Below are 19,477 nucleotides of genomic sequence, written 5' to 3' on the forward strand. Positions count from 1 at the left end.
GTGACATAACCAACCTAGGCTATTCATATTGGGTTATAGTGGGCATGTACTGCTGGCGTGATGAGAACTGAATATTGTTACGTAAAACGACACAAGGCAGGACTATTTACACTGTATTTACAGTATGTGAGAGACACAGTAGCCAAGACGGTGGACAGCCACCAGCACCAGAGAGAACTTTCTTCTTCGTCGTCTGCTCCAGGCTGAATGTCTCTCTCGTAGCATTACCCCCGGCGGTGGAAGTGCCGTCTCGGCACACTTCACACATTGTCGTTAGGAGGGCGGTAGGCTTTCAGTCTGCTGACGTGAACTATGTCACTGGGAGCGATCGCAGGCGGTAAAGTCGGAGAGATGGGAACAATCTCGTAGGTGACGTCCGTGACCTGGTGGACGATTCGGTAAGGACCCGTGTATCGAGATAACTTCTCGGACAAGCCAACACGACGGAATGGACACCACAGGAGAACTAAGGCACCGGGTGAGAAGCGAACGTCGTGATGCCGGCTGCCATAGAGGCGCTTCTGGGTCGCTTGAGAGGCCAACAGCCTAGAGCGGGCGATCTGACGCACGTGATCGGCACAAGGGATGGCATCACGTGCATATTCGCTAGGCGGCGCGGCAGCAGCCGGAAGTAGGGTGTCCATTGGTAACGTCGGTTCACGACCAAAGAGCATATAAAAGGGTGAGTAACTGGCGGTATCGTGATGCGATGAATTGTAGGCAAAGGTCACGTAAGGTAGTGCCAGGTCCCAGTCACGGTGGTCAGATGAAACATTCATCATCATGCCGATAGTGTCTTACTTACTCAGAAAGCATCAATTCACTTGTGCGTGCGCTCCTCCATGGATTCCGTGCTGCCATCTACCAAAAGCTCAACAAAGCACTGAGACAAAACCAGGTTCATCCATCGCATTGCTAGAAAATTGAACGTACCGTCGACAAACTGAGCTCGTTCTTGGCTGCTTTTACCAGGAACGCAAGAACGAACTCAGCCCGTCCGACGCATGGAAGAGGTAAAATTTCTTGTGGTGAAATGTAACTGAGTGCCAAAAGGAGTGGTTTTTCTTGCCAAGTGTGTTCACTCCAGACAGGAAAGCTGTGCTATCAGGGCTGTTAAAACAGCCATATGCTGCTGCCATTTTGGCTGAGCCTTGAAGTATAATAGAAAAATTGCTGCCTTTTCCTATGAGTCAGGTGGTTGGTCTGTTGGCCTGCCTCGTTGTTCGTTGGTGAGGATGTCATGTACAGTGCACTTTTCCCTTTTTATTTTCAGGGAAGGTCAACCATACTGTGAAAAAGACTACCAGAAGCAGTTTGGTGTCAAGTGTGCCCATTGTGATCGGTTTATCTCTGGTAAAGTGTTGCAGGTATGTTTGTCATATACTGTTTTGTGTGGGGAACATTTTATTAAGGGCAAAAACCGTCAAATGTTGGAGCTTTTGGGGACATTGCAGACTGACCCCCTCCAGATGACGCATTGTTTTAGAGCTTTATATATAAATGTTTTTAATTTGTGGGGAGGGGGGCATAACAATTGGGTGTTATTTTTAAAGACTGAAATCATGGAGAAATCAGGGTTTTCTTGCTGTTTGCCAGCCCATAGTTCAGAATATTTCTGGCAACTCGCAAACTTTATCGAATAGCAGAGGTAATGCTATCGTTTCGGATGTCATACATATTTAAACGAAAATCCCTCACGGAAACATGTGACCAACTCATACAAATTCTTGTTGTTAGGCATTACTTATAATTTGAAAACACACAACAAACAAAAACAACAAATCGAGATGTGTTTGGCAATCCTTTCTTTACGTTCTTCTCTGTACTTTATTTAACCAAGAATCCAAAAGAGTCTCCTTGTGCACATGGGGGCATACTTTGCAAAAAGTGAGTTGTTTTTCCTTGTCTTCCAAGCCCTTAATGACAAACATCATGTGCATTTCGGGGTTCATCCTAGGAGCTGTCCTGCTTTACTGCATATGGTCTTGCAGCAAAATTGATGGAATACCCACTAGCCCAGTGTGCCACTGTTCTTTGAACATAGTTGAGCAAAACATCCCCTAAATGTCACAGCTACCATTTGCAATCCAGAGCAATGTCATTGCTGCGTTGTCTTCCTTGCGTATTACCGCAATTTAGATGTGCCAGAAATGTGACGTGCTATTTAGGTGCCACAAATGTGACCTAATGGGCCGTTATCGCGTTCTTGGAAACGCGACTACTAACAAAGCAATGAGATAGTGTTCGCTAGGTTGGCAGGCGCTGAATATATTATATATGCCAGTTTTTGCTTGAGTACCTAACTAAAAAGAATACATCATATTTACGTATCGATATAGTTGAACCCTCTTATAACAATATTACTTTTAACATTACTATATCAGATATAACAATGAGCAGCTGTGGCACTGTGAAATGTTTTGTGTGTGTTGTATGCTCAAGTACACTGCTGACTACAAATGCCACATGGCATAACTGTCAAATCTGGCTACTGGGTGTGTGTGTGTCAAAAGGAAAAGTAACGCGAAAGCCTTTGTGCATGGCCCCAGGCTCCCATCTTCCTTCAACCCCTCTGCACTGTTGATTCGTGTTTTAGAGGGGCCCCATGATTTCGCATTTCGTTTCCGTTTGCACCCAATATCCAGATTTAACTGTTATGACCAACAACACAGTATGGGAACATTGTAGTAAATGGTTGGTAGTATAGTAAGTGGTGGTAAAACACACACCTGAAGCTTACTGTTCCATCTGTTCAAACTGGTAACATTGTACGGTGGTTCAACTGTACTTCTTTTTGTATAGCTAAAATGTTTTGATGTATAACAATGGAATTTTATCGGCACTTGAATGTAATAAGTGGGTTCGACTGTAATACCGTATGTTTGCGCATATAACCCGCCCTTGCATACAACCTGCACCCCTAACTTTGAACTCCACGAAAAAGAAAAAAATAACCTTGCTTATAACCCACACACTTATCTGAAAAAATGAGGACTAGGAAGTTACAACTACGCGCAGCCATCATTTCGTTTTCAAAACAAATTTATTTTAAAACGACCACCTCAACGTTGTCAGCGCTGTCGTCCAATTCACTGCTGCCATCCGAGGCTTCATCGCCGCTCTTGAAGACGTAATTGTCTTCGGAACCATCTCGCAGCAGCTTTGTTGCCGATTTCTTCAGCAGCGGCTATGATCTTCAGTTACTCTTTCACTGTGAAAGACTGCCGCCGAGACACATTCATGATGCCTAAGGCTGGCCAACTGTGCAAACTGGCCGTACACAAAACGGCACCTGACTCGTGCAAAAAGCATGCGAAAAGCACAGAACACCCATACAGAAAAGCATTTTTCTTCCTCCATGCCGAAAAGCGTCTAACCAGACTATGAATGTGGATCAGGCTATAACCTGTGTTGGCCTCTTGTTGGTTTAACAGACGTCGATGTCGGTAGACATGCTGACAATGCAGACTCTGCACGACAGGCCGCGCGTTGCCGTGAAGCCGGCCCCCACCCCCTTCCTTCGAGAATGTTCGCAGATAACTCACACCCCCACTTTTTAAGCACTTTTTCTCACTTTTTGGTGCAGGTTATGTGCGAGCAAATACGGTATTACTGATATATCGCAACCATTTGCTCTCGCAAGGTGCACAGCATTTATCAGTTTTGTAGCATCTGCATTTATTATTATCCTTTACGAAAGGGAGAACTTTGGGGGGAAATCAGGTTTAAGCCGATTTTGATAAAACATGTTTGCGGTGCAAAAATCGGGAATTAGCGGGTTTTACTTGAACGAAGGACCCTATGCATATGCTGCCCTGACAGTGCATCTGAAAGGTGCCTTAACACAAAAGAAATCTTGCATACAGTTTAACTCTCTGCAGTTGCTATAAGGAATGCTATGTCATGCTGATATGCACTTGTCATCTCATATGTTGGGGCTGAGTGGCAGAGAAAACCCTTGCAATTAAGGCAGGCATTCATTTTAAACTGGGCTCATTCTTCTGTTCCCCTTGAAAACAGTTAAACATTTCAATTGGTAGTGCACTGTTTTGTTGTTTTGTCCCATTTTTATAGCATTATTTGCTTCCAAAAAATGTAATTTGAGACCCGAATGTACTATTAGCGCAGCTATAGGAATGTGCACAAGATTGATAATTCCAGAGAGTGCAAGTGAAACTCGTGAAGCAGTGCAAGTGAGCTTTAGAGATGTAGTAGCGTCGTCTTGCATGTACAGGGTTGATATTGTGCCCAACAAAGTGATCTTTTCATTTTTTTTTTTTTGCTTCTAGCACGTGGCATTCTATTTTGTTCTAGAATGCATCGAGAGTTGGCAGGCAGGCAGACAGATTGTTCAAGTTGAGTCTCCATAACAATATAGTCGGGAGTCGTAAAGGGGATCTGATCAAGGGGAAAGAAAGAATTCATGCAGGGGCTGAAACAACTTATTTTTTTACGACCTTTTAATTGCGGAGGCAGCTGATGATTGAGTGAATCAGTTGTCGCTAAATAAAACTTGAGTGGTAGTATCTTGCACAGCATTTGTTGTAGTATTAATCATGCAGCTATCAAGTGATGCACAGGCCATGATCGAGACAGTCAACCACGTGGGGTCCCCTTCTGTTCTGGGTTGGCTTTGCATGAACCCCAGGCTGACTCCGTTTCACATTTGTTGAGCCTTATTACTTGGCTGTCAACTCCTTCACCTTTATCGCGATGATGTCGCATGGTGCGGGATATTAATGGAGCTTTTTGTGGGCAATCTCCCTTGATGGCTGAAGGGAACACTCAATCGCACACATATAACTGAAACATTAATTTTCATTTTCATTTCTTTTTATGCAATTATGGTCATACAGTCAAACTCACTTATTACGTTACCGGTTTTAACAATCCATCGGTTATAACAGAGAAGCTACTGCACCGTCAACTTTTGTATGTTTTCTATGGTGAAATAACCCTCGTACTACAATGCCCCCATGCTGCATTATTGGTTATAATGATGGTCTGGCTACTGGGTGTCCCTGCTGAAAGAGAATGAAATACGAACTCCTTGAAAAGAAAAAAGAAATTCGAGCCGTTGCATGCCGCCGTGCGCCGTTTTCCATCCTTCGCATCACCAGCCTCGCGTGCCCCTCTCCCCTCACCCTCCCACCCCTCCGAACACAAATGGGCTGCGCCCATAGCTCTACACAGCGCCACCCTCCCAAACAAGAAAGGAGCTTGCCAACTACGCTCATAGCGCTGGGCTGGTGGAGTGCCGCAAATGTGCGACGCAATAATCGTACTGGAATGACAGCAATGCCGGAACGCTTCATGCCTATTTGTGCCTTTAAAGTCTTTATTCTTGCGCTGCACTGCCACGCATTGCACCATGTTGGCCGCGTGCCTTCATGACTGCGTAGTCACCATCCATGATTGCATCGACAGCGGCCGCGATTTCGTCCGAAGCGATTGCGGTAAACAGGAATTTCGTTTTGACTCGGTAGGCATGTCGGCCACGTGCCTTCATAACGGAGTAGTCACTATCCATGATCTCGTCGATAGCAGTCGTGGTTTTGTCCGCAGTTGCAGCAAATAGTAGTTTAGTTTTTGCTCAGTGCATGTGTCAGCCGCGCGTGTTCATAACCGCAAGGTCGCTGTCCATGATCGCGTCGACAGCGGCCGCGGTTGCGGCAAACAATACTTTTGTTTTTACTCAGTGCAAAGCTGTCGAGGATGAAGAGCACTGTCTACATCACGATGGGTGACGACACTGACGAAAAAGTAATTGGGATGTGCGTGTGGTAGTGAAAAGTGTGTCTCAGATGAAGACGCACGCCGCGGCCGCGCTGTGAAAGAAGTCGCTAGGCTTTCGCTGCTGCTAACGCTAATCAGTCACGAGATGACAAGAATTGCTGCTTCCGCACTGCTTTTGTGCAAAATATAAACAGAATTTTGCTGATTCATTCAGTAAATAAAAGCGTGTTGACGTGGAAAGTATTCGTTTGTTTGCTTGATACCCTCAATAATTAGATATTCGATTAATTGACAATGATGTTTATTTTCGCATCAGTATAGTGTAATGACACGAAGGAGCGTGCGGTAAAAGCTGTCATTTCGACAGCTTGACAGAGTCGCAGGTTCCCGCATTGGCGTTCACAGCACTGATATAAACACAATCAGCCTACATCATTTCAGAAATTTTATGAAAATATACACAAAGTACGCAAATAAAAAGAAAGTTGTGTAAAAAAAAATACAACCTTATACCATCTTACAGGAATACATAAAATACAATCGCATATTCCTATACAGACAACTATTCTTGTACAAAGACGCAAAAGAAAAAAAAAAGCACAAGGTGTATATTATTATGCAAACATGTGTCTGCTAGACGCTGAGCAAGAACGAAAGCAATGCAAACATACTGCTGTTGACCCCCCCCCCCCCCCCCCAAAAAAAAAGCACCAGACAAAGAATATTTCTAAAAAAAATTCAAAGAACGTCATCTAGTTTACCTGTAAAACTATTCGTCGTTGTTTCCACTTAGTGTTCTCCAATTCGGACATTTTGTTCGGGCCCATGAAAGCCGAATAAACGAGGTTTTATCATAGCGGTGCCATTCTTGAACGCCTACAGCCGCGGTTTTTTACATGCAGTCGGAGCAGGCAAGAGTCGACACAGTCGGCAGCAGGTTGGAGGAAAGTGGTGGCCATTGTCTCACAACACCTCTGCCATCCCCCTATTTTGAGTTTTTTTTCAAGCAACCCGGTTATAACAATTATCGGTTATAACGATAGAATTGTCATGGCACTTGTATATTGTTATAAGTGGTTTCGACTGTATCACGATTACAGCATAAACACACAAAATGTGTAGTCACTAAAACATGGCAAGTCCAACGTGTTTGCCAATGTTGCTGTGAGTGCACGCAATTTTTTTTGAGGGATATTACATATAAATTTTATGATTTCTTTTTGTGGAAACAAAATCGGGTAAAATAGCTTTAGGTGTAATTTAAGGCGAAATTTCAGTATGTATACGTAAAAGGACCCCAGCAGCTTCTGTTAAACATTTGTTAGTGGCCGTGTGACACAACTTTAAGCTCTATCTCCTATAGAAACGCACTGTAGACACGGACACAGAAAGGAAGTAGACTGGACAGTGCTTCAATCTAAGTCTAATATAAACGTCAACCAACTAAGCCCAACTCACCAGCTTGTTGCAATATATTCCTATAGAAAGTCTTGCACTCCCATATCTCAAATGAGTTTCTGTGATTGTGAGGCAGTGGAAAAGCCTGTCACAAGGTGCAGACATTTTTTCAAGACTCGCATTGCATGATTTTGAAAAAAATTGCATTTCTCCTTATTTGTGGCATGCTATTGCTCTCAGTTTTTAATGTTACCAGTGCCAGTGTACATATTACACAGCACCCATACTTTCCTAAGTGTCCTCTGTAGGTCCGGTTGCATTGGTAAGCTTCTTTTTGTACTACAAAACATCCTTATAGATTTGAACATTGCATATATATATATATATATATATATATATATATATATTGTAGGATTCGGGAGTCATGGTCTCGGAGTCTGGCGTCAACAGAGCGGGGCGCACTCTAGCCTATGGCGCCGGTGTGTCTTGTGATGGGTAGCTGGCCTGCACTTCTGGTATGGTGGCTAGAAGGGGCCAATGTGGCGGGTGGCGTATCTGCGCCGTGCACGGGAGAGGCGTGAGGAGTGATGAAATTTCCCAGAGCCGGTAGGGGTGCTGAAGTGCGCTGGTGTGCAAGGACAAGCCGCGGTGCGGCCCTTTCCAGTGTAGCGTCAGCGAGGTTTGCCGGGCAAGCATAGGTGTGTAGACCACACTTGCTTGCACGTCGATTGTGATCACTTGGAAGCTGGAAAGCGTCGCATATGTGCCACTGTGATTATTATGAGGCGTGTAGTGCGTGATATTTTGCTGTTCCTGTGTTATGTAATAGATAACGTGGCATGCACTCACGGCATCAAAATTGTGAACATGTTTTGTACCCGGGTGCAGAAGCGCGGGTACAGAACGTGCAAAGCCAAGGCCTCCCTTTTCAGACCGCCTAAAGATGCAGCTCGGCGTTAATTGTCGGCGCGAAACATGAACTGTGCTGACAAGGAATTGACAGCAGTGTGTGTCGTTTGCGAACGGCACTTCGAATTGCAAGTACATCAAACGGACCTTTCGGCATGTGATAAATGGGGAAGTGGTCAAAATTCCACGTGGTCATCCGCAGCTGACTGACGACGCTATTCCTGCTGTCTTTCCGGATGCCCCCACATACTTCACCAAGAAAGTGCCTGTCAAAAGGAAGGAGAGAAATTTGTAAAACAAACAGCCTCCAAAACGCAAAAGGATAGTCACGGCCAACGACGTGCAGCCAGCGCAGTCATCAGACCTCATCAGACCGTAGCTGACTTTTCATCGGGCCGGTCACCAGTACAGGACAAGACCGAGGCACATGTAGAGTGCATTTGCCAAAATCTTCAGCTGCCTGATAAATCCTTGAGTAAATAGATTCGCAGCAGAACCGCATGTTGCTTTCTTCGGCGTTTTCGAGCGTGTTCACGCCAAATTTTGACAGGGGAGGCTTATTGTACCCTGGAGATGGTACCCTGGCGATGAGTTAGCCACGCTCATAAAAGTGCTAGAGGATGCATTCACATTCTTTTTTTCAACAGACAAGCTTTATGCTTTCAGTGTGCATGATTTTATGCAGCTCTTCAGCAGTTTAACACTTCGCCAAGTGGGATGCGAGCTCCATTGCAAAAAGCTCGCTGCAAAAATTATCCAGTATGTGGTGTTAACTAGGCTGCACTTTTTCACAAAATCTTTGAACAAGGTCAAGGCTCTTCAAAGGGAGCGCCAGAAACATTTGAAGTTAAGGAGAGTGAAGTAGAGCTTACTTAGCTGCTAAGCTCGGTCTGACGTGTGCATGTGGCTCACTGTACAGTATAGACCACTTAACACGTAACCGCTTATAGTGCAGGACCGGATATAGTATGGTCTATTCAGACTCCCGTTAATTTTCCCATAGCACTCCATGTATACGCATACCGCTTACAGTGCAGCCGCGTGACAAAATAGCGGTTATAATGCGGCTTCCGCGGAAAAATCTCGCTGACAAGGGCCGTAGCGAGCACGCTTTTGAAGGCGCGCGGAGAATGCGCGCCTTCACGGAGAATGCGCGCCTTCACGGAGAATGCGCGCCTTCACGGAGAATGCGCGCCTTCACGGAGAATGCGCGCCTTCACGGAGAGAGAACGCCTTCACGGAGAGAGAACGCGACTTCCATTGCGCAAAAGGCCGTGGGGGTATGGGAGGGAGGGATGGTGGGCGACGCTGTGCTGCGGCACCAAATGTGTATCTTGCAACCGGGCACAAGGGAAACTGTCGACGCAATCTCCCATGCAAAAGGAGCAAAGCGGGAACGGAGGGAGGGAGGGGGGGGGCGGCTTGTACTCTGCCAATAAATGCATTCGCGCCTGTGCCGGCTGTCGATGTTGTCACGCGCACTGTATCTTGAAAGCGATTTCCACCCAGCTCTGACCTTTGTATGCACTGTGCTTAAGCCGCTCAGTTTTTGTTGTAGCGATAGACTGTACGAACCTCCACTCGCTGCGGCGGCCGCGTTTCCCGACGCCCGCGTTTTGACAGTGGTTGTCTGCGGTCATTGAGTCTATTCATGTTTGCTTGTGCGCGTTGACACCATGCTTGTTAATGCAGTTAGTAAGGGAATGTGTCAAGATTATGCAGCCGATAAAACTACTATCTCTACTCCTTATAGCTCTCTACTTATTTACTATTGCAATTGATGCTTTACCTTTCGGGCGAAACTGAGACATTTAAAAAAAATTATTACTTTGTCTGCTTCATGTGAAGATCGTGGGTACTTGGACATTAACCTTTCGACGTTCGTAAATTTAAACGGATGCAAACTTCCCAGTCACACGCTTCGATTCTCGGATACGCACGGCTGCTTGGTCTACATGTTTTGCATACGTGCAGGGCTTGAAAATCGTTGTTTTGGTTATAATGCGGTACCGCTTATAGTGCAGATATTCACGACTCTGGCGACTTACATTATAAGTGGTCTACACTGTATATGTAAAATGAATTCAAGTGAAACAGAATGTGTATACTATAGCACATTTAAAACTCACGTACGATTGAAACCGAGAGAAAAAAAGAATTAACCCTAATTACTAATGCACATTATATCACTGCCCCTCCCTCTGCCACACAAAATGCTTTAAGGCCAGACCACACGTACACTTGCCAATGCGCACAAGCTTGTGTCTGCGTGCCCACGAATGCGCAGACCACCAGTGCGGCACAGCTCATGCACGAGCACAGAGATCAGTTCCAGATAGTTATTGGCACTCGGGCTACCTTGTGTCCCCACGTGCCTGCCTACGCAACTACGGCACGGAAAAATAAACACTCCCTGAACCAGATTTTTGTAATGAAAGTGCCAATCTGACAGCTTCAAAGATAAAACAATTAGGCTAATAAATACTGAAGCATTTTGAAGCACTGTCAACATGACTGTCATAACGAAGTATGAAACAGCGTCTGCTAAGGAGTCTATGAGTGAGCCAAGTGAACGCGTGCTGGTGTGTGTCGCTGATGCAAACTGCCATTCCTGCGCAAGGCGTGTTTCATGCGCGGTGACAAGCACATGTGAGTTCTGGCCTTTAACCCTTTCACTGCCGCGTTTTTTTCTGACTGCTCCTCAACCCCTGCCGGGTATTTTTTCATGTTGGTTCAGTTGAAATTTCATGCTAGTTATGCACCATGATACTCCACAGGACATGTAAAGGTATTCATCAGCAGTTCTTGAATTTCTTCGTCCGTCAAAGCGCGGACGCACGTGGCGCGCTGACTCGCCATGGCTGCTGTGCTCTGCCGAGACGAAGCGACGTGGGTGTAAACACGTGCGCTCCATCTGTTGTCTAAAATTTAATTTACAAGTTCTATGTATTTAGGTGACCTCTCCATAGATAGCGGGACATGAACGCAATTTTTTTTTTGCACGAGTTGTCTTGGGAGTGGCAGGGAGTGAGCTTAAAAAGCAACACGAGTATACTCGGGAGTTGCAGGGGGTGCGCGTGGGTGGTTTCACGAGTTATCTTGGTAGTGGCAGTTAAAGGGTTAAAGGTCTCTACATAATAAGACCTAGGTGTTCTAAGGGGGGATGGTAGGATAAATGGCTCGCCTTGATTTCAGTGTTCTAGCGTACAAACTGCTGCATACATTAAAATTTTGTGGCATTCAGCTCTTTGAGTATTTCTTTCACCACAGAACGTAGAATAGCTTCAGTAAATATGTACCAAATTTAGATAGTTTCGGATTTCACTGTTCATTTTCTCAGAAACTAATGATAGAATCACCATTTAAATTGGCAGGTATATTCTATATATATATTACCGTCTCCAAGTGGAACATAAAGTATATGCTTTGCCCTGGCATCATCTAAGAAAGAAATCTGGCAGACTTATCCTGCTACTCCCACATCTAGTTTGCCTCAGCAACAAACATCAAGTTGACATCTGTCTTGGCACCCAACTTGTCCTGTCGGCGACATGACGACCTCGAAATTGAGGACCTTGGATGCTTGTGTATTGAGATATTTCTGAAGAGGCAGAAATGTTTTGTGGCATTTGTTTACTGCCATCCTGCCCAGCGAGCAGAATCATACAACCTGCTCTGGTGCTTAACTGAATGCATTGCTCCAATACTGTCTGCTTTTCGTAATGTATTTATTCTCGGAGACTTCAAAGCCCACATTGACTGGACTGACCCATCTTCTTCAAACTCCAAAGACTCTATATTGGACTCTCTCCTCGAGATGATTGACGCAGCCAGATTTATGCAACTCTGCACTGAGCCAATATACACGTCTTATACTGGTGCCACATCGTACCTTGACCTTTGTTTTATGTCTGCTCCCGCATTCGTCTGCAAGTGCACTGTTATAGCAGGCTTAAGCTCCTGTGACCACCACGCTATCTGTCTGTAAACTTTCAAAACATACTATGCCCGTGAACCCCACGCTAGGCTTCTTCATGCCTACAGGAAGCTTGACTTCGACCACCTGCAGCGATTGGTGACACTCACACCATGGGAAATAGGGCTGGCAGAAGTGACATGAATGACATGTACAATCTGTACACTATGTGGGGAGCACACGCACCCATTTTCTCCCGTGTATTTCCGTCGTCTCGTGCACACGTTGCGGACGCATCGTGGGAGCTGGCGCAGACATGAGAGAGAGACTTTTCGCACTCTCCCGGTTCTCGCTCGCCTCTCGCGTACCCTCGCGGGAAAAGGGAAGGTATCCGAAGGGCGAGGAGGACATTCTCCTCGCGATAGGGAAAAAGAGATAAAATAGCGCGACCGGGAGAGACCTGGGAGTGTTTTTTAAAAAATACGACAGCAGGAAGCTTCAAATTTCTCTGCCAATGTTCCACTGTCTTAAAGGTGCCAAGAATTGATAATGTTATTTAAATGAAAGTGGTGATGTGGGCTTGTTGGTTGTTCATCTTGAAATGTGAGTTGTAGCGTGGACAGAGAACAAGGACACGAGAAGGCACTAAAGAATACAATACACGCACGTAGCGCTATGTGTGTGTATTCTTTTGTGCCCCCTCATGGTCGTTGTTCCCAGTCTACGCTACACTTCGCTTGTGATTTAAAAACTATGCTATTGTAGATTGCCTAAGTGATGCCATTCATTTGTGTTGTACATGGAGGTTGTCAAGTGTTTGTGCCACCCGCCGGGGTGGCTCAGTCAGCTAAGGCGTTGCGCTGCTGAGCACCAGGTAGCGGGATCGAATCCCGGCCGCGGCGGCCGCATTTCGATGGAGGCGAAATGCAAAAACGCCCGTGTGCTTGCGTTGTAGTGCACGTTAAAGAACCCCAGGTGGTCAAAATTAATCCGGAGCCCTCCACTACGGCGTGCCTCATAATCGGAACTGGTTTTGGCACGTCAAACCCCAGAAAGAAGTGTTTGCGCCACTGCGTCAGGTATTCTAAAATCAGTAGAGGCCTTCCATGCACAAATAGCTTCATGATCTATTTCCTTCCAGTGTTGTTCATTTGAGAAAGGGCCATTGATCACAACAGCAGCATACAAATTTGCATTGTTCTGTCTGCACTGACCATATGCCACTGTTTCCTGTGAGCCTGTTTTCTTAGCCCACTGCTTCTCAGTTTTGGTTCAGGTGCACTGAGGTTGTGCCTGTGGCATCAACAAGTCTTAAATATGTGGCTGGCTCCTCCGGCCAGCATTAACGGTGGCTCGTCTGTTCCAGGCTGGGGAAAACCACCACTTTCATCCCACATGTGCTCGATGTTCGAAATGTGGAGACCCCTTTGGGGATGGCGAGGAAATGTACCTGCAAGGTGTGTCTGGTTTCTTCTTGTCTCTAGTGCCTCTGGTATTGGAAGAGAGTTGAGATGGACAAGTGAAGCTGCATTTTCAGAGCCTTGGTACCATCAGTGCCCTTTCTGTGCATTGGAGGAGCTGGGTTCATCTATGCGTTTCTAATAAAAACGGCCATGGATGAGCTGGTTTCTTCCAGTGCTTTCTTATGCTTCTTGTAGATGGCAGTGCGAGCTAATTTACTTATTTTGGAGGAAGTTGGCAACTGGGGTCTTTAAAAATGGTGCTGCTGGAAGCTCTAGCTTTGTTGGCTTTTTTGCGAAAAAGAAAAGCGCACTTCAGTGATGAATTGAGTGTTTCCCAAGATAAAGTGTGCTGCTCTTTGAGTGAAGAAGACACAGAGATTGTCTATGCACTCGGCACATCTTCTGAGGGATCTTCTCAGGGTGGAGCTTTTGGTGACTGACATCGCAAGGCAGTGGTGTGAACTCAATGTAAAGAAAGCCCCTGCATTGCATACGCGCCTCACTGTCCATTTGTACTGTTTCTAGGTAAGATGCTTGACCTGAAGGACATGGGTGACCCATTGGAGAACTCAGTTTACTCTGCAGGCACGCATATATGGTACAGTGCTGTTAATTGGAGATGCTCCTTGAAACAACCCTCTTTTTTTTTTGTCCTAGAGATTTGAAAATGCTGCTGTTCATAGAGTTTTTGTGTAGCTGCTATATTTTTAGTTATGTCCTACACAACGGCAAGATAGTGATCTTTGCGGGCACTTCCTTGTGTATACGTAATATGGCGAAAACTCCAAACAAACACATATCCACATTTGAGTCTTTACCACGCCATACACCCTGCGCTGTATTCCTATAAATGTCCACACTGTGATCAATGTGCAGCACTTTACCACATGGTATAGGCTTGCGCAAACACACCACAGCTCACACCCATAACACACCCCACCACACGGCAATGGAGGCAGCGCTGTCCAGCTCCGACTTGACGGACCAGCTCAACCTGGTCAATCGAGCGAGAAGGGCAGCTAAGGCCGCTGGACTCGTGTGGACTGAGGGGACCACCCACATCAGAACGGAGCAGCTACCTACGCTCGCATGATCTTTGGATTAAAGTTTATTCTCTCTCTCTGTCTCCTTGTGTATAAAATTTTCACAAAGCATCACGCTCGTTGTAGGCCAGAGTGCCAATATCTATCCAAACAGCACGTACAATTACTGGAATTATGCAAAAAAAAAAAAAAAAATTGGGACACCTTAATTTTTTTCACGATCCCATCAAATATAACATGTACTTTCGTAACTGCTGCGGAGAGATATTGCAATTTCAAGTAAATCTCAGCATTCTACATATCTTCAAGAATATGTAAGCCAAATTTCGTTATTATAGGACAATTATAAGTGCACAGGGTTTTTTCATGGGATTGTGAAAATTAGTTGAAGTGTACTAATCCTTTTTTGCACAATTCCAATAATTGTACTTGTTGTTTGGATAGATATCAGCACTTTGCAGTCTACAAAGAGCTAAATAAGCTACAGCACGATAATTTTTGTGAAAATTAAATACACAAGTGCCTGCAAAGATGACTATATTTTGCTGTTGTGTAGGACATAACTCAAGGCTTGTAGTGGCTCGGCAAAAACTAATGACATAATCTAAATCTGCTTGAAGAACTCTCTAATTGGCTCAATTTTCAAACCGCAAGTACAAATAAACTTTTTTTTTTTTTTCGAGTAGCATCTTCCTTAAAGGCCCCTCACTAGGTCTGGTCATGTTGAGCTGACAAGTGCAGTGTATACAATGTGTGCTAGCGATCGTGTTTGCTAAATATTGCATTGCTATGCCGCGAAAAGAGCTAAAATTTCAACCTAAACGCTGTTCGCCCTTCTCCTTGCTGGTGCCGCGCTCCAAGACGAGGGGATTACGTATATCAGCATGTGCGCCTACGTACATGTATGTGCCGTGACGTTGCTCATAGTGACATGCGACTTTAAAGAGTTATTCAAGGCAACATCTGGTATTTGTGTAATATGTTGCTTCAATAGACCAATTAAAGTTTCGAGAAATAATAAAACACACAAACTGAATGTTTGTGTTTTTGTTTTACTTCGCACCGCCGCAGCAAGGGAGATGTACTTCCGTTTCGTCTGCTTGTTCTCACGTAGTGCAGTTGTGCGCGCTGATATCGAAACTGTGTTATTTTCTACCGTGTTCCAGCGTGCGATCATGCTCTGTGATGCGCTTGCGTCTGCCTCAGTGTTTGTGTAGCAGTGACTTATACCGCTAGTCAGGTGTTCTCGTGCACAGCGCTCAAAATGGTGCGCTGCGCGAAACAAGAGAAATGCAACAGCTTGCGCGTGCCACCATCAGCGGAAGTGTGCCGCGCAACAAAAACGTGAGGGGGACAAAAAAAAAAGGCGGGGCTCCCGACATGCGTCCTGCGATCCTCCAGCTCTGGTATGGGAGAATGCAGGGCAGGGGGGGGGGGGGGGGGGAGAATTTTGCTTGCGGAGGCTAGACGCGACAAGTGAAGGGTCTGTGTTGACGAGGACGCTCGGCTCCTGTATTCATGTGTTCGCGGCACTGGAATATTTCTATCTCAGCTATTAATAAACCAATTTGAAAAATTTTTGAGGTAGAACGCTCCCTAGAGGGCACGCACCTGTTTCCAGCGTATTACCGAAATTCGCTATATGGCCTCGTAAGGGGCCCTTTAAGTTTCAGTTGTGCAGTAATACTTCAGATGCTGAATAAACACTTCGTCTGCAGTGTTTCTCATTAAAAAATCCACAATAAAAAAATCTGGCCTTTTTGATCAGAATTAAGGATAATAGCGTGACGCTGTGGGGGTTAATATGTCTACATGATAGGGTACCTCAGTGTGTCGCTACTTGTATGTGTCAGTGAAATGTCAAGAATGCCACAGATTCATTGTGCTAGAATTTCTGTACTCCTGGAAAATGCTCTTGCATATTGCACAAACATTAAAAGAGGTGGTGCCATAGTTCTGCAATATGCCACTGTTATTCTGCATTAGAAAATTTTGAATACCGACCTACCATTCTATATTTAATTGTATTTGATTAGGAGACGAAGTAATGGAAATGTTTTGATATTTCAGGTGACGTAAATATTTGTAACAAATCGAACGTATTGCTGGCTGTGCATGAGCAGACGTGACTCTTAGAATTTGCTTCTATTCTGCTAATGTGTGCTCCATTTGGGTTATTTAGCATGTTCCTGTCATGGGGCGAAATTTAGCGCATAAGGCAAGCTCAGCCGCTGGACAACTAAGCTGTGTGGGACAGCCAACCTCTGGTGGCAAGGGGCATGAGTAGAGCACTGCTTGAGTCGTTTTTTCTGGCCCAGCTCGAGCCTGAAAGTGCCATGCACTTCCTGCCCAAGCCAGGCCCTGTGGTTTCAAGCCTGCTTGTACCCAGCCCTTGAGCCTACACGAAGCATGATCCAGTTCTGAGTCAGTGTGAACATATCATCCACTGAGGGATTCTTTGTTACAGAGACAGATTTAACTGTGTAAACTGCAGTTGTTGCTGACAAATAAACAGGTAAAAAAGAAATATTACATCCTCTGTTCAATATGCTCATGCGTTAGGGTGATATGAACAGACATACTACATTTATGAAATAGTTGTATGGCAATATATAGCTAACGGGATAAGTGTCTGCTCACACCGCTAGCCATTTCATCGCACTTCTGATTCTCGGTGAGCCATTGCAACATACAATGCAAGAACTCGGCCAATAAACATGGCAGGAATGTAAATTTATATAAGCTGGTGTGTTTGCTTTCAACACTTCATAATACACTGACACTAGAAGCTTTCCTATCTCCATTAAATATAACTTGGTGACATGATAGGGTACTGCCTATGTGCAGCCATGTTCTCACATCATCAGAGCAATTTCTATAGCTTTATTCAGCTTCATTTCATGAATTTCTTCATAGTGTCGAGATGTGATTGTTTATGTTAATTCCCAGTGAGCCGCATAGTGCCAGAAAGTAATGAACACAAAGGCCATATTAGTTCTGTGGAAGCCCTCAAAAGGTGAAGGAAGGGAGTCATCCATGTGCCATGGAGCTGCAAAGAAAATTTATATGCATTTCTCAGAAAACAAGCTTCGCAGTTGAGGAAAAATTTGTCTTGTTCCAGGGCTTGAACTTGTGTTTCCTTTGTAGCTCCGTGCTATACAGTCAAGTAGTTGACAATTTCTTCCTTTCAACACGAGGGCCCCTCCATTTAACATGTTTGACCTTTATCCAAAAGAAAAATGCATTGAAAATAAATTTAATGCAATTTGCATTCATTGCCCATTTTAGGCACTTTCAAGTGTATTTATGTAGCTTTTTATGCCAACCCAGTGGCCCAAGTCCACTACTAGCTTGGGCCACTAGGTATGTGTTCGGGGTGTTGATATAGTTGTTGTTGCATCTTCGCGATTCTAGTTTCATCATAGGACTCTCGTCATCATGGGATTGCCGTCGTGCATTAGTTGTCATACCATCGTTGTGGTGCTGTCGCGGTCGTTCCATCGTCGTTGCTCCAGCTTGGTCATTCGATTCCTGTCATGCCGTCGTCACGCTGCCATTGTCCCCATACAGTTGTTTGTGATAAGATTAGTTGTTGTTCTGGTACCCAAGGAGCGCCACAGTTCAAGGGAATAAATGCAGCGCACTTGACCCAGCTTGGGTGAAACCCGCTGAACTGCGTGCATTTTTTTCAGTTCGATGGCCAGCGTGACGGGGGACTGCGCAGTTATCACAAGTGGTGACGAGGATGACTAACGAACTGGACTGGCAGAGCACATCAAATGTCAGCATGCCAGCCAGTTTTGAACTTCAAAACAGCAAAGAACACCGTTATAGCCATGGAGTCTGCGCGTGACAATCCACGTGCATTGATCAGACGGCAAGCTCGGGTACTACCTGATGAAGCTCCAGAGCAAGCGATCGAGTCAAAATGACAACTGGTGCTGTTTTCATCGCTGAGGAGGCCATCTGGCACGTCTGTGCAAGCACGGGAGCACCATCTGTCACAACTGTGGCCAGAAAGGGCACCTGGCAAGAGTTCTCAATGTTCATTCAGAAGAAACGCTCGTAGTGGATCAAGTCATGCATACAGTGTAGACAACCTGCTTGACCCGTGTTGTGAGGAGCACGAAGTTTTTGATCTATGGACAGTTTGAAAACGACCAGTTCAGAGCCAATGCGCATTGAAGTGGTAGTGAACAGCATGTCGCTTGATGTGGAATTAGATACCGGTGCCAGTGTATCAACTGTTGATGAGGGCAAGCTCACCAAGCTTGTTCCATGAACGTCGTTGGAGCCATCGAGTGTGTGGCTGAGGAGTTTTTTTCGGCGTCATGAAATCTGTCCTAGAAAAGTTGCAAGCAGCTGTCAAACTTGGCAACAGTGAGCGTCAGCTGCTGCTGTTTGTTGGGGATGGGCCATGTCCTACGCTGTTCAGAAGAAACCGGATGAAGTCTTTCGAGCTAGGTATCGATAGTCCAGCCAGAGGCAGTCAACATTGTGAAGTCTGCAGAAGAGTCAATGTTGCGAAGTTTTCTCTGAGCAGTTGGGCTCATTTTATGGTGTTGCCACTTGCAGAAGGAGGCAAAGCTGCGTTTTATTAGGGCATGGCTGATAGAGAGCTTTGCATGATTGGGTACTGCAAAGGATGGAGTTGGAAGAAGAGTTGTTGAATCCGTGAAGTGGGCTGCGCCCATTGTTACTGCATTGAACCATGATGGTTGGATGTGCAGCGACTTCAAGACGACCATAAACCCAGTGACAGAGATGTACCCCATTCCCAGGATTGAACTTTTTGCGAGGCTGACAGGGCACGAGAAGTTTACAAAGCACGATTTGCAAAACGCCTACCAGCAGGTCCTACTAGGTGAAGTGTCAAAAGCTGGTCACCATCAACAAACCGCGAGGCTTGTACCAATACACAATGCTGCCGTTCAGTGTTTCGTCAGCACCAGCTCTACTTCAGTGAGATGGAAAATCTTCTGCATGGCCTCCACCAAATTACATTGTGATAA

General features: G+C 45.3%; 1 protein-coding gene across 2 annotated transcripts in view; it reads left to right on the forward strand.

Moving 5' to 3' along the window:
* LOC119456311 (actin-binding LIM protein 3-like) overlaps positions 1-19,477 on the forward strand; it is a 277,883-nt gene that overhangs the window by 72,534 nt on the left and 185,872 nt on the right. For both annotated transcript variants that reach the window (XM_037718012.2, XM_037718022.2), the window contains exons 6-7: positions 1,274-1,367; positions 13,326-13,416. In XM_037718012.2, coding sequence (XP_037573940.1) covers positions 1,274-1,367; positions 13,326-13,416 — 185 coding nt within the window. The remainder of the gene's footprint in view (positions 1-1,273; positions 1,368-13,325; positions 13,417-19,477) is intronic.

This window comes from Dermacentor silvarum, chromosome 1 (assembly GCF_013339745.2).
Source record: "Dermacentor silvarum isolate Dsil-2018 chromosome 1, BIME_Dsil_1.4, whole genome shotgun sequence".
Taxonomy (NCBI): Eukaryota; Metazoa; Arthropoda; class Arachnida; order Ixodida; family Ixodidae; genus Dermacentor; species Dermacentor silvarum.